Raw genomic sequence first — 16,002 nt, 5'->3', positions numbered from 1 at the left:
TATCGATTGGTTTGCGCAAAATTTATAGTGTTTACAAAATAGGGGATAGTTTTATTGCATTTTTATAATTTCTTTTTTTTTTTACTACTAATGGCGGCGATCAGCGATTTTTTTTCGTGACTGCGACATTATGGCGGACACTTCGGACAATTTTGACACATTTTTGGGACCATTGTCATTTTCACAGCAAAAATGCATTTAAAATGCATTGTTTACTGTGGAAATGACAGTTGCAGTTTGGGAGTTAACCACAAGGGGGCGCTGAAGGGGTTATGTGTGACCTTATGTGAGTTTACAACTGTAGGGGGGTGTGGCTGTAGGTGTGACATCATCGATTGTGAATCCCTATAAAAGGGATCACACGATCGATGCCGCCGCCACAGTGAAGAACGGGGAAGCTGTGTTTACATACAGCTCTCCCCGTTCTTCAGCTCTGGGGACTGACCGGGACCGCGAGACCCTTCAGACCCGATCGCGGCAGGAGTCCCGCGATCGGGTCTGAAGGGTCTCGCGGTCCCGGTCACGAAGCTTCGGACCGGGTCGCCGGCACACGCTGCGCAATTGCGGGTGTGCACCCGCGACCCACGGCTGGACAATAGCACAGCACGTACCTGTACGTGGATGTGCCCAGCTGTGCCATTCTGCCGACGTATATGTGCAGGATGCGGTCCTTAAGTGGTTAAAGTGTATTTTTAAAAAAGAATTGCATTTGAAAGGCCACTGCACAAATACAGTGTGACATAAAATATTGCAACAACCACCATTTTATTCTCTAGGGTTTATGCTAAAAATATATATACAGTAAAACCTTGGTTTGAGCATAACTTGATTTGAGAGCGTTTTGCAAGACAAGCAACTTTTTTTGATAAATTTTAACTTGATATGCAAGCGATGTCTTGATATACAAGTAGCGTCGTATCACAACTGAGTATAAAAGAGACAAGAGGCAATATGGTCACATTTAATGAAGGTACAACATTTAGCAACTTACATGGTTTATTATCAAAACAGGCACATCTAAGTATGCAGGCATCCGGGGTAAAGCTGTCAGCATAGACCATCCTCCTCACCACCATCGACGTCATTCCTTCCACACTGCACTACACAAAAGCTTCAAGCCCCGCTTTCAGATCGCTCTATTGCAGGGTAGTCTTCCCTGTCACAATTGCAGACTAACAGCGGTGAGAGCGAGCGGTGCGGTGGATTGGGTAGGTGGACAGCTTTACCCTCTTTGCCTGCATGTGCCTGTTTTAATCATCAACCATGTGAGTTGCTAAATGTTGTACCTTCATTAAATGTAACCGTATTGCTACACTTAAAGGCGCCTCTATTCTCTTTTATACTCTCTAATATCCTCTGGATTTTACTTTCTAATCCCCTATATGGAGGCTTCCATTTGTGGATGGACATTTTATGGTTACACAAACTATTGCATTGCTATGATCTTTTTATATGGACTATAAACTGAAGGACTTATGAATAAATGGTTGTGGAACAAATCATCTGACTTTCCATTATTTCTTATGGGGAAGTTTGCTTTGATATCTCCAGATACGCCGTCGTAACTCTGAGTGTGAGACGTCGCATCTCTGCGCCTGATTCATAGAATCAGATAAGCCTCACTGTTGCTTAGATACGAGCGGCGTAAGTCTCCTACGCCGTCGTATCTTGGGGTGCATATTTACGCTGGCCGTTAGGTGGTGCTTCCGTTGATTTCCGCGTAGAATATGTAAATGAGCTAGATACGCCGATTCAGAAACGTACGTGCGCCCGGCGCATTGATTTACGTCGTTTACGTAAGGCTTTTCCGGCGTAAAGTTACCCCTGCTATATGAGGCGTAGCCAATGTTAAGTATGGATGTCGGGACAGCATCGAATTTTGCGTCGTTTACGCCGTTTGCGTAAGTCGTAAACGAATAGGGCTGTGCGTAAGTTACGTTCACGTCTAAAGCATTGACTATTTGCAGCGTGATTTGGAGCATGCTCAGTGGGATACTTTCACGGACGGCGCATGCGCCGTTCGTAAGGAGCGTCAATTACGTGGGATCACGATTAATTACCATACAACACGCCCCCTACCAGCCTATTTTGAATTAGGAGGGCTTACGCCGGCCCATATACACTACGCCGTCGTAACTTCGGGCGCAAGTTCTTTCTAAATACGGGACTTGCCTCTCAAAGTTACGGCGGCGTAGCATATATGAGATACGCTACGCCCGCCTAAAGATAGGCATTTCTTTCTGAATCCGGGCCTTAGTATTTAAGTGGTTAAACTTCCCTCATTTACAGACCGAAGTTCATTCCTTTGATCTAAAGAACCAAACGTTACAATGTTTATAGTTGGCTCAGCAGCTGAGGAATGTTGTGAAACTTCAGACTGCCTGTTTTTTGGGGGTTTTTTTGGACAGTTGTCAGCTTGAGCAGAGAACTCTGAATAGAATCGGGAAAATGCTTTGTTAGGATAGCGAGGGGGAAAGAATCGCGATTCTTAATGATTAATCGTGCAGCTCTAATAGTGTATGTGTTTCATATAGAATATTCACAATGAGTTCTTCAGTTCTTATAAGCACAATAATAAAGTAGGTTAAATTACCATCTGTAGATGATCCCAAAGATCAGTGTATACCGTATTGTCATATGCAAAAGCTTTCAGGTAGGTCTGAAAAAATAAAACAAAGTCAGTATTAGTGTATATGTATAGGTGGATGGCATGAAAAGACTTTGAAAACTGATAGGGCCCATTCACACCAGTCTGCTACAGTGTGTTAAAGGGGTTGTTAAGGTAAAAAAATAATCCCTAAATAGCTTACTTTACCTTAGTGTAGTCCTCCTTCACTTACCTCATCCTTCCATTTTGCTTTTAAATGTCTTTATTTCTTCTGAGAAATCCTCACTTCCTTTTCTTCTGTCTGTAACTCAACACTGTAATGCGAGGCTTTCTCCCTGGTGTGGAGAAAGCCTCTTCAGGGGGGAGGGGGCAAGCAGGAGTGTCATGACACCCACTAACAATCAGCTCCTTTCTCTATCTGCAAAGTAGAGAGTGTCCTGACTTGCCTGCTCGCTCCCTCCCCCCTCAAGAGGCTTTCTCCACTCCAGGGAGAAAGCCTTGCATTTATGTGTGGAGTTACAGACAGAAGAACAGGAAGTGAGGATTTCTCAGAAGAAATAAGGACATTTAAATGCAAAATGGAAGGATGAGGTAAGTGAAGGAGGACTGCACTAAGGTAAAGGAAGCTATTTAGGGATTTTTTTTTTACCTTTACAACCCCTTTAACCTCCCTGGCAGTATGATTATTTCAGAAAAAAGGTGCTGAAAGCGGTACCATTATTTGCAAGGAAATTTGGCGTTTTATACTGTAGGCCTGTAATTTTAAGGCCCCGTACACACAACTGAACATGTCTGCTGAAACTGGTCCGCAGACCAGTTTCAGCGGACATGTTCGGTCGTCTGTACGTCCGACCGGACAATTTTCCGGCGGATCGGACAGGTTTCCAGCGGACAAATGTTTCTTAGCATGCTAAGAAACATGTCCGCTGGAAGCCTGTCCGTCGGACATGTTCGGTCGTCTGTACAGACTCACCGTACATGTCCGCTCGGCCGAAAGCCCTCGCATGCGTCAAAGTGATTAGACGCATGCGTAGAAGCATTGACCTTTCAGGGCCGCGCACGTCGCCGTGTACGAGGCCTTAGGAATAACTCACTTAAATCTGACCAAACAAGAGTCTAGTAGGCATCCTGGGTATGAATTTTTTTTAAAAACAAAATTATAAATCATAATATAATAAATAATTATAACAAATAATAATATAATTATAATAAAAATTATTCAATAATGTAATCATCTCAAAATCACTGAAATTTGCTCAGTTGCAGAATTACTGTCATTACTTTTTATTTTTTTATGACGAATTTCCCCACAAATCGCTATCGCACAATTCTGCAAGTGATTATAATTTATTATCGCTGTTTTCTAGCTGCTCTAAAACCATTTTTGACATAAAGGGACACTTTTGGTTGCTATGGACAATCTCCAGTTTGCAGGCAGAAAGAACGGTTTTTATTATATAAATGTACATGTAGGACACTGGGCAGACCACTAGGGACAAGGGTGTGTATTTTTTACATACAGTACTGTAATCTATAAGATTACAGTATACTACCTCACGAAACCTCCCCCCCCCTCCCGTTCTATACAACACGATCACTTGGAGTCCAGGAGGGCCGCGCCCTTCTGCTTGGGTCTTTCTTATGCCCTTCCCTTGCCTTATCCTCTCCCCCCTTCTTTCCTCTTTCTTTCTTTCTCTTATTACTTTTCTTTTGCCCCTCTCTCCCCCCCCTTTTTTTTCTTTTCTCTTCCTTCCCTTTGGAATAGCGGGAAACGCAAACGTAAACCGCGGACCTCAATAATGGTCTGTTTGGTGAGAGAAGCCTGCGCTATAATTACTTTAGCGCTACTTCGGTCTGATACGCAGTGCTTTCCCTTATTGACTCATGTCTGTGGTCTGAATGTTAATTTTATACTGTGTAGACCTCCGTGTCCTTTCCAGAGCTGATGACGACTGCCGATTCCCTTTGCTTTTGTATTGTTTTGTTCTTTTGTTTATGTTTTAAACCCAATAAAAATTGTCAATTATAAAAAAAAAAAAAAAAGATTACAGTATACTGTATGTATCGTGTTTGTTTACCTTTTTGAATTTGGCGCCATTCTCCGCTCCCGTGCGTCGTAATGTCGCAGGGAACGGAGATCGGCGGCACACAGAGGCACTGTGTGAATCGAGCGAGGTCCCGCTCGCTCACACAGCGCGGTGGCATCGCTGGATCCAGGGGCAAGGTAAGTAAACCAAGCCTATGGATGCTGCGAGGCAAGCCCGAGTCTGACTCGGGGTTACCAATCTTAGCCAAAAAATCTCACCCCGAGTCAGACTCGGGAACACCGCTCAGAAGGTTAACTGTACATGCATTAACACCCTTGGATATGCATTGTATGAGGGCAGCCCATTTGTTTGAAAAGTAATTCCTGCACCCCGAAGTGATGACAAATCTTTATCTTATTAGTCGTTTTTTTTTTTTTATATACTTTGGAAATGCAAACAACCAATTTTTGAAGCTAAACATGCTAGAACCAGACTTTTGTTATTCAATTTAGATACGCTTCAAATATCTTTATACAAAGGTTAGACAACTTAGTTCAATCTTTTCTCATAACCAAAGATTTCTACGACCCTTTAGAAATGTAGTTATCCTCCAAACATCTTTCCGGTCCAATAAATTTTTAGATGAAAAAGGATAGAAAAGGATAATGGTTGCTGCACATGTGCTGTATGATCTGATCGAACGACTCTTCATAGAATCGGACAAAATGTCCAGATCTCTGAATTATCAAAGCACTGTGACATTGATTGATTTTGTGCAAAACGGATCAATTCCATGAAAATTATTCTGATCAGTCTGGACAGGAAATCCGAACGTAGGAAAGTAGATACATCAAAATAATCAGTAAGCATATGGCCCAACAATCTTTTTGCTCTTACAATCATATTTTTCTCCTGGACAGTAAAGCAATATAATACAATAAAATATAGATTTTTATAAAATTCTTCTGTTTCTGGCCACCATAGTGCCCAGTCAATGTATAAACTGATGGGTGGATATTTCCTGTCTATTGCCATGCTATGGCTAGATCATAACAATTGCATTCGAGAATGTGAATAGACTCATCTGACAGATGTTTGGGTGTCTATTTTTGGGAAAATATGCAATGTCTTTGCACCTTTACCTAAGGAGGCTCATGCACACTGCAGCTCAAAAGAAAAAAAAACACGCTGTTACAGGTATTTAAGTTTTTATTCCAGCTTGAAGAAGCTTGTACTTTTTTGGGCTCTTTTGCACAATTTTGTTGAGCTTCTTTAAACTTTTTTGAGCATAAACTTTTTTTTACAGATCCTCCCCTCATTTTTCCTATTTCTTTGTGTGTGTTTTGGAGCTTCTTGGAGCTTTTTCACGCTCTTTTGCGCATTTTTGGGCACTTAGGCGTCTTTTCTGTTTTAATATATTGATCATAGATAGGAGCATGGGTGTCCACTCCATAGGGCAAGGGGGGGCAATTGCCCCCCCCTGAAATCGTAAGAGAAAACACTTGACTTGCCCTCTGTGTTGCAATGGCCGCCTCTGCGGCAGCTGTGGACTTTTTTTTCTAAGTCTGCTGCTGGCCTGGGGGCTGGGGCTGCTCTCATCTGTTCCAACATATTCACCGCGATACTTACAGACACATCTGTCCCTCCCTCCTCACCCCCTGCCCGAGCATCGGGCCTCTGCTTAACATCCAGGCTGTTCTGTTCTGTGATTGGCTGCCTCAGCCTGCCTGCTGAGGTAAATGTATGCACTTGCTATGCCGATCCGGCCGGCGTGGCGCCAGCTCCTCCCACAAGTGCGTGGCGTACAGTGGCCAAGATGAGAGAGCATACGCTGCCAGTGCCTGCCCTGGGCCTATGATCGATCGCTGAAGAACCACAGGTAACAGCAGCAGTGCCGCATACACTGTTACACACACATACACACACACACACATATTTTCCCAGCAATAGCTCAGCTGTCCAACTTTACAAGCAGCAAATTGCAATATATAATATTCTCCTCTTAACTGACACAGTGTCCCTGAGTCAAAAAGGGACCGACCATGGATGACCTTAAAATGATGCCCCCCCCCCCCCCCCCTGAAAAAAGTTCAGCGGACGCCCATGGATAGGAGATACCTACTTGCAGCCCTTCAACAAAAAGCTCTTCAGTGAGAAATGAGGACAACATTCTAATAACTGCTGCACCCTGCACAAAACAGAATAGAAGACGTGTTAATTATAAAACATGCAACTTTATATGCAACATTATATTTTAATTGTTATTATTATTGCTGCTGCTATTTTTATCATATATCATGTGGTTATTATATTAACCCCTTCATGGTGGAGGGTAAAACAAATCCTAAAGCCTGAACACAGTTTTGCAACTTTAATGGCGTGTACACACAACCGTTTTGCATGACGTGAAAAATGCCATTTTTTTAAATGGTCATTAACCTCCCTGGCGGTATGATTCTTTCAGAAAAACATGCTGAAAGCGGTACCATTATTTGCAAGGAAATTTGGCGTTTTATATTGTAGGCCTGTAATTCTTAGGAATAACTCACTTAAATCTGACCAAACCAGAGTTTAATAGGCATCCCGGGTATGACATTTTTTTAAAAACAAAATTATAATATAATAAATAATTATAAATAATTATAACAAATAATAATATAATTCTAATAAAAATTATTCAATAATGTAATCAACTCAAAATCACTGAAATTTGCTCAGTTGCAGAATTGTCGCTGTCATTATTTTTTTTTTTATGACGAATTTCCCCACAAATCGCTATCGCACAATTCTGCAAGTGATTATAATTTATTATCGCTGTTTTCTAGCTGCTCTAAAACCATTTTTGACATAAAGGGACACTTTTGGTTGCTATGGACAATCTACAGTTTGCAGGCAGAAAGAACAGTTTTTATTATATAAAAGTACATGTAGGGCACTGGGCAGACCACTAGGGACAAGGGGGGTGTGTATTTTTTACATACAGTACTGTAATCTATAAGATTACAGTATACTGTATGTATAGTGTTTGTTTACGTTTTTGAATTTGGCGCCGATCTCCGCTCCCGTGCGTCGTAACGTCGCAGGGAACGGAGATCGGCGGCACAGGGGGACGCTGTGTGAATCAAGCGAGGTCCCGCTCGCTCACACAGCGCGGTGACATCGCTGGATCCAGGAGAAGGTAAGCCAGCGCGCGCTGCAGGCTCTGCATAGCTACCCTGAGCGTGACTCAGGGTTACCGATTTCAGCCAAAAAAATCCACCCCGGGATACCGCCAGGAGGGTTCAAAAAGATCAGGTGTGGGCTCCAGAGCATTTTTCTCAACGTGAAAAATGGCCATTAAAAATGGTTGGATTCTGACCATATGGTCAGGATCTTTTCAGATTAAACCGGCTCTGTGACGTCAGCCAACAGCAGGCTTTAGCCCACTGTCTGCTGAAAACAGAACAAAATTCATTCCTGTGATCCATAGGAGAAGTACAGCCAAACAATCTTTGGATGTACGTCTCCTTTAACCTGTATTGTAGATGATCACACAAGCACATCTGTACTCATGCTGTTACCCCAATGGAAGGATTAAAATAGCTAATTGTTATGTGCCAATACATTTTTTTGCAGGTCATTAGAGTGTACTAAGCCTGTTGTACAGCATAGGGCATTGTGGAGTGGCAGAGGCTACAACACTGACCTTGCTGTAAGTAATGGAATCAAATAGTCCGCTTATGTCTGCTGGGGTTTGCACTTTATCTTCATCTGATGTAAGAGGATGGGACGAGACCAAGGCATCAACTGCCATCACTCTATGTGTATCGTACAGTACTGACAGGTCTATCTGTAAAAGATGGATGAGAACACAGATTAAACGAGGTTATGACATAAATGCATGTAAAATAAATGTATACTAATTATAAGAAAAAAAAAACATATTCATCTAAATTCTAAATTGCTGCATTTGTACGTTTTAAATGCCAATATAAAGGAATAGTAGTGGGAAAAAAACTGATGGGGCGCACACACGATCGGTTCGTCTGATGAAAACGGTCCATCGATCCGTTTTCATCAGACGAACCGATCGTGTGTACAAGGCATAAGTCGGCATTTATTTAAACACAATGAATAAAAAAAAAGGCAAAAGTGTTCTACGTACTAGATTCCAGGTCTTTTCTGCGTAATCCGTTCCCAGATATTCCACATAAGAGGCAAAACCTTCATTTAGCCAAAGATCATTCCACCATCGAATTGTCACAAGGTTCCCAAACCACTAGAATGGAAGCAGATTACCAACATTAGCACATAATAACAAAGTGTATTTTTCTTGGCATTACAACCTTAGCACACAGATGTACTTTTCCCACATGGGACAAACAGAAACACCAAACTTCTCTGTGACTATCAGATCCTAAAGCAAAATGGACAAAGTCAACAAATAATTTTCAAGGTTTAATTAAGAGGCGGTTCACACCGGGGCGGCGTGACTTCGGGGGCGACTCGGCAAGGCATCCTGAAGACGACTTCAGAGGCGACTTGCAAAATGACTTATGTATAGAAGTCAATGCAAGTCCGCCCGAGTCGCCCCCAAAGTCGTACAGGAACCTTTTTCTAAGTCGGAGTGACTTGCGTCGCTCCTATTAGAACGGTAGTATTGACTAGAATGGGACGCGACTTGTCAGGCGCCTGACGAGTCGCCCCAGTGTGAACCGGCTCTTAGATTATTTTTGTTAGCCATTCCAAATTCAAGAACCCAGACACAGATTATGGCTATTTTTGGAATGGACCTGCTGCTAGAAGCTATGAAATTGCCTTAGTTTAGACCAAATTTAATTTATTTATACAGTATCTCACAAAAGTGTGTACACCCCTCACATTTTTGTAAATATTTTATTATATCTTGAAAGTGACAATACTGAAGAAATAACACTTTGCTACAATGTAAAGTAGTGAGTGTACAGCTTGTATAAATTTGCTGTCCCCTCAAAATAACTCAACACACAGCCATTAATGTCTAAACCGCTGGCAACAAAAGTGAGTACACCCCTAAATGAAAATGTCCAAAGTGGGCCCGATTGACCATTTTCCCATGTGACTCATTAGTGTTACAAGGTCTCAGGTGTGAATGTGGAGCAGGTGTGTTAAATTTGGTGTTATCACTCTCACTCTTTCATACTGGTCACTGGAAGTTCAACATGGCACCTCATGGCAAAGCACTCTCTGAGGATCTGAAAAAAAGAATTGTTGTTCTACATAAAGATGGCCTAGACCAAGGGTACCCAACCAGTGGCCCGGGAGCCACATGTGGGCCGCAGAGCCTTCTGATGTGACCCAGGATTTCCTGCTCTGGGATGGCGGGTTGGCAAGCCAAGATTGTGGGTTGCTGACACACAAGACCAGAGCAAGAGTGTTGTGAATACAGGAAGCAAGTGGCTGCGGAGCAGAGCTGCAAAAGCCGATGCTTCCTGAATAGCGCCAACTCCTGTTACAGTCAGCGTGATACCAAATGCACTCTACCTGGGACAGCAACAGCCGATGATACCTGAATGGAAGACTGTTATTAAAGGTAAGTCTATTACTAAAATCGGTGTGTATATATGGGCATATCTGTTCTGCAGTGGTTACTGGGCTGTTTTCAAACTCAGCCTGTCAGTGCTTAGACAATACACCGCACACTGCATCAATTGGTCTGCATGGCTGTTGTCCCAGAAGGAAGCCTCTTCTAAAGATGATACACAAGAAAGCCCACAAACAGTTTTCTGAAGACAAGCAGACTAAGGACGTGGGTTACTGGAACCATGTCCTGTGGTCTGATGAGACCAAGATAAACGTATTTGGTTCAGATGGTGTCAAGCGTGTGTGGTGGCAACCAGGTGAAAAGTACAAAGACAAGTGTGTCTTGCCTACAGTCAAGCATGGTGGTGGGAGTGTCATGGTCTGGGGCTGCATGAGTGCTGCCGGCACTAGGGAGCTACAGTTCATTGAGAGATCCAAGAAAGCCAACATGTACTGTGACATACTGAAGTAGAGCATGATCCCTTCCCTTCAGAGACTGGCCTGCAGGGCAGTATTCTATGATAACGACCCTAAAGACGACCACTGCCTTGCTAAAGATGCCGAGGGTAAAGGTGATGGACTGGCCAAGCATATCTCCAGACCTAAACTCTATTGAGAATCTGTGGGGCATCCTCAAATGGAAGGTGAGGATTTAGGAGCTGCGGTGGCTCAACGCGATTGGCACTGCGCTGATAAGCCATTCACCTCTGCAGCTAGGGGTTTGGATCCCGGTCTCGGCTACATGTGAATTGAGTTTGGTGGTCTCAGCCCGGCTCCTGGTGGGTGTGCTATGCGAGGTAAGCCTGCGCTTATTACGCCCACCCCCCTCCCACAAAAAAACACCACACTTACACGCACTCGAAATTGGGTTAACATGCACGCACTTTGACCACGCGGTCTCTAAAAAAGAGAGGCGAAGGACTAACGGGGCTGGTTGAGCGGGCAAATCCTCTCACTCCCTTATAGGGAGTCCCTCTGCCCCGTTGGGCTTCAAAGCGGAGCAGGTAGGGCGTGCTGTGTGGGAGGACCCCCTCACACACCCGCAATTGCCACCCGGGGCATGGAGAAAGGTGGTAGCTTGCCTCTGGGGGAGGCCTGCCTACTCCCAACTCTCTCGAGTACACACACAAAATACACTTTAAAAAAAAATAATAATAATAAAAAAAATGGAAGGTGGGGGAGCGCAAGGTCTCTAACATCCACCAGGTCTGTGAGGTCGTCATGAAGGAGTGGAAGAAGACTCCAGTGGCAACCTGTGAAGCTCTGATGAACTCCATGCCCAAGAGGGTTAAGGCAGTGCTGGAAAATAATGGTGGCCACACAAAATATTGATACTTCCGTCCCAATTTGGACATTTTCACTTAGGGGTGTATTCACTTTTGTTGCCAGCGGTTTTGGACATTAATGGCTATGTGTTGAGTTAATTTGAGGGGACAGCAAATTTGTAATGTAATGTGATGACACGATCGGAATTTCCGACAACAAAACTGTGTTTTTTTTTCCAGCGGATGTTGGCTCAAACTTGTCTTTGATACACGCGGTCGCATAAATGTTTCTTGGAAATTCCGATGGTCAAGAACGCGGAGACGAGCCGAGAAAATTATTCCGAGCATGCGCAGCACTTTTGTGCGTCGGAAATGGCTACACAAGATCGGAATTTCTGACAGGAACTTTTGCCATCGGAAAAATTGAGAACCTGCTCTCAAACCTTTGTTGTCGGAAATTCCGACAGCAAATGTCCGATAGACCCTACACACAGTCGGAATATCCAACCAAAAGCTCACATTGAACATTTGTTTTGGAAATTCCGATCGCGTGTACGCGGCATTATACAAGCTGTACACTCACTACTTTACATTGTAGCAAAGTGTCATTTCTTCAGTGATGTCACATGAAAAGATATAATAAAATATTTACAAAATGTGAGGGGTGTACTCACTTTTGTGAGATACTGTATATTTAATTCTAATTGATAGCAAATAGCGGATGTTGCATATTAAAGCGGGAGTTCACCCGAAAAACAATTTTTAACATTAGATGAAGGCTCATTTTGTCAAGGAGAATCGGGTAGTTTTTTTTAAATCAAAGCAGTACTTACCGTTTTAGAGATAGATCTTCTCCGCCGCTTCCGGGTATGGTCTTCGGGACTGGGCGTTCCTATTTGATTGACAGGCTTCCGACGGTCGCATACATTGTGTCACGAGTAGCCGAAAGAAGCCGAACGTCGGTGCGGCTCTATACGGCACCTGCGCACCGACGTTCGGCTACTTTCGTAAAATCGTGACGCGATGTATGCGACCGCCGGAAGCCTGTCAATCAAATAGGAACGCCCAGTCCCGCAGCCCATACCTGGAAGCGGCCGAGAAGATCTATCTCTAAAACGGTAAGTACTGCTTGACAAAATGAGCCTCAATCTAATGTTAAAAATTTAGTTTTTGGATGAACCTCCACTTTAAGGAATATATAAAGGAAGCACCTGATGAGCAAGTTCATGAGCAATCACTGAGACCACTCTCTCCTTGTTGCTGATGGAAGATTCTCTTTGATCCCAGAGAAGAGCAGTTTCTCTGTATGTCACCAGCCCCCAGTTCTCCATGGCTCCAGCACTGAAGTCAGGCAAAGCGACCTGGTCTAAAGAATAGATTAAAAAAAAAAGTAAAAATAGAGCAAAAAATATTTTGTTGCACTATAGATGTTTTTGGATAGTTTACTGATACAGAGTGAGATAATATTGTACTAAAGCTGTGATCATATGGTTAATTACTCTTTCATTACTTAAAGTGGAACTTTATGTCAATTATAAAAATGGATGAACAGGCAGGATTTGTAATGCAGAAGAGACCTGCTTTGTATATTATGCATTAAACTTACCTACCTGCCTGTCCACCCCTTGTAGGGATTCAGCAATTCCAAAGCGGACTGAACTCCCATGCATGTGAAGGAGTGATGTCATATGAAAGTATTGTCAATGAAATTGGCCAATGTTCAATACCCAGAAGCCAGCCACTTGAAAAAGTCAGCGGGCGGCAGGTAGCTCCAGGTCATCGAAGGCGAGTATAGCTTTGCTTTGAAGTATAACTAAACCAGTCCCCAAATCAGTAAAAAAAAGGAGCATTTTCCAATGGGGACACAAATTCTGATGACCGTGATGACAACCAGGGATTCTCTTACCTTAGGCCCCCTAGATATGAGGTGGGTTCCGTTGGAGTCCACCTGCTCAGTGGGGAATCTGTCAACTGATCCCCACTGAGCAGGCAGATGGCTGGTCTGTGTCCGCTCCTCTTATACAGAGCAGACACAGACACAGCCTACTCTCTTTTAATGGGCGGTCAAATGTAAATGGACTGCCTGTCTGTTTACACCAGATTGCTATCCAATCCTATTTGTCAGATGGATGAAGAACAGATCCCCATCCATCTGTTTTTAATGGATGTCAGATGGATGGAGAACAGATCCCCATCCATCTGTTTTTAATGGGTACATGTCCCTTAACACACGCTACTCCATATAGGAGACTGGAAGGTATGATCCGATCCACTTGAAAAACTGACAGGCGGACACAATCAGTCTGTCCATGTGAAAGGGCCCTTTCAGGAATTTCCTGTCACTACTTGTGACTATGGGTCATTAAAATCTTCTATATGAGACCCAGATGGCAAAAAAAAAAACAATAACAGGGGTATAACCTTCCTTGAAGCCTCGTACACACGATCAGTCCATCCGATGAGAACGGTCTGAAGGACCGTTGTCATCGGTTTACCGATGAAGCTGACTGATGGTCCGTCACGCCTACACACCATCGCGGTGACGTAAAACACAACGACCTGCTGAAAAAAATGAAGTTCAATGCTTCCAAGCATGCGTCGACTTGATTCTGAGTATGCGTGGATTTTTAAGCGATGGTCGTGCCTACTAACGATCGGTTTTGACCTATCGGTTAGGAATCCATCGGTTAAATTTAATGCAAGTTGGCTTTTTTTTAACCGATGGTTAAATAACCTATGGGCCCACACACGATCGGTTTTGACCGATGAAAATGGTCCATCAGACGGTTGTCCTCTAGTTAACCGATCGTGTGTACGAGGCCTTACTCTATCCAAAATGAAAAAAAGTAATGAGTACTACTTTAATGCATGATCAAAAAATATGATTTTTTTAAACTATATATATATATATATATATATATATATATATATATATATATCCAGGCAAATGAAGCAAACTTGCAAATATATCCTTATACAGTTTCCTTTAAAAGCTGTCATCAAGGGCCCTGTCAGTTTCAAGCTATCAAAGTGGTCTGAAGCCTAGTAAAGCAGACAGCACAAGAAGAAGAAGACTGCGTGTACATTGAAATATTGATCATCATTTTATTGTGAAGTGCATGTGTTAGTTTGTGTTCTGCTGTGCAGGATATATACATAGATAGAAAGATGGATAATTTGCTTCAATCTATACCAGAACAAAGTACACAGGTAGGTCATCAACCACTCACCTGATTTTGGCAGAGGATAAGGAACATTATAATATTTTTCCAAAAATTCCAAAATTGGCTCTGTGACATTCAGTGCATATTCTGCTTGCTTCTCATCTATAACGGCCTTTGAACGTCCCCAAATTTTGACCTAAAAACAGTGTTAAATGTAAATATCATGGACAACCACAGAAGATTGGTATTTTTTCACATATCATTGACCGTCCACAAATACAAACTGCGAAACCAAGTGCCAAATCCTGACACACGGGTGTTGGAAGAGAGCAGTCATGAAAAAGAATCAAAACTGTCTGTACAAAAATTACATTTCTATGCTAGAGGGAATCTAAAGTATTGTGGTATATGTTTTCTTTATTTTGTATGTCCAGTACTAAAAGTTTGAAAAAATATATAACTTCTTATTACTCAGGTAACAGGAAAATATTGCAAAAGAATATATAACATTTGCTGCTTGCAGCAGTACATTATTTTGAGTCATTTTAATACTAATCTGTGAATAGCCTGCAATTTGATATATACACAGCTGGCTGAGTGAGGGAAGTGTGTGTGTCTCTCTCTCCCCCCTCTCTCTTTCACTCCCCCCCTATCACTCTCCCTCTCTCTCTATCACTCTCTCTCTCCCCTCTCTCTCTCTATCACTCCCCCCTCTATCACTCTCCCTCTCTCTCTATCACTCTCTCTCTCTCTCTCCCCTCTCTCTCTCTCTCTCTCTCTCTCTATCACTCTCTCTCCCCTCTCTCTCTCTCTCTCACTCTCCCTCTCATTCTCTCTCTCTCTCTCTCTCTCTCTATCACTCTCTCTCTCTCTCTCTCTCTCTCTCTCTCTCTCTCTCTCTCTCTATCACTCTCTCTCTCTCTCTCTCTCTCTCTCTCACTCTCTCTCTCTCTCTCTCTATATATATATATATCACTCTCTCTCCCCCTCTCCATCTCTCTCTTCCCCTCCTTCTCTCTCTCTATCTCTCTCTATCACTCTCTCTCTACCTCTTCCCCTTACTCTCTCTCTATCACTCTCCCCCTCTCTCTCTGGCAGTCTCTGTCTCTCCCTCTCTATCACTCTCTCCCCCTCTTCCTCTCTATCACTTCCTCCCCCTATCTCTCTCTATCTCTCTCCCCCTCTCTCTCTATCATCCCCCTTCTCTCTCTCGCACTTTCTCCCTCCCTACCACTCTCTCTCCATCTCTCCCCTCTCTATCACTCTCTCTCCCTCTCTCTCTCTATCTCTCTCTCTCTATTTATATATATATATATATATATATATATATATATATATATATATATATATATAATCACTCTCTCTCCCTCTCTATCCCCCCCCCCCTCTCAATTCAA

The 16,002-nt window shown here is 43.0% G+C and overlaps 1 protein-coding gene across 1 annotated transcript in view; it reads right to left on the bottom strand.

The window, feature by feature from the left end:
- The window catches only part of LOC120931217 (aminopeptidase N-like), a 133,646-nt gene that overhangs the window by 49,893 nt on the left and 67,751 nt on the right, over positions 1-16,002 (bottom strand). The window contains exons 5-10 of the mRNA XM_040342452.1: positions 14,672-14,801; positions 12,653-12,807; positions 8,780-8,893; positions 8,321-8,464; positions 6,758-6,823; positions 2,594-2,659 (exon numbers count right to left, since the gene is read on the bottom strand). Of these exons, the coding sequence (XP_040198386.1) occupies positions 2,594-2,659; positions 6,758-6,823; positions 8,321-8,464; positions 8,780-8,893; positions 12,653-12,807; positions 14,672-14,801 (675 nt within the window). The remainder of the gene's footprint in view (positions 1-2,593; positions 2,660-6,757; positions 6,824-8,320; positions 8,465-8,779; positions 8,894-12,652; positions 12,808-14,671; positions 14,802-16,002) is intronic.

The sequence above is a fragment of the Rana temporaria genome, chromosome 3, assembly GCF_905171775.1.
Source record: "Rana temporaria chromosome 3, aRanTem1.1, whole genome shotgun sequence".
In the NCBI taxonomy this organism is placed as follows: Eukaryota; Metazoa; Chordata; class Amphibia; order Anura; family Ranidae; genus Rana; species Rana temporaria.
This window is presented reverse-complemented; position numbering and strand designations above follow the sequence as displayed.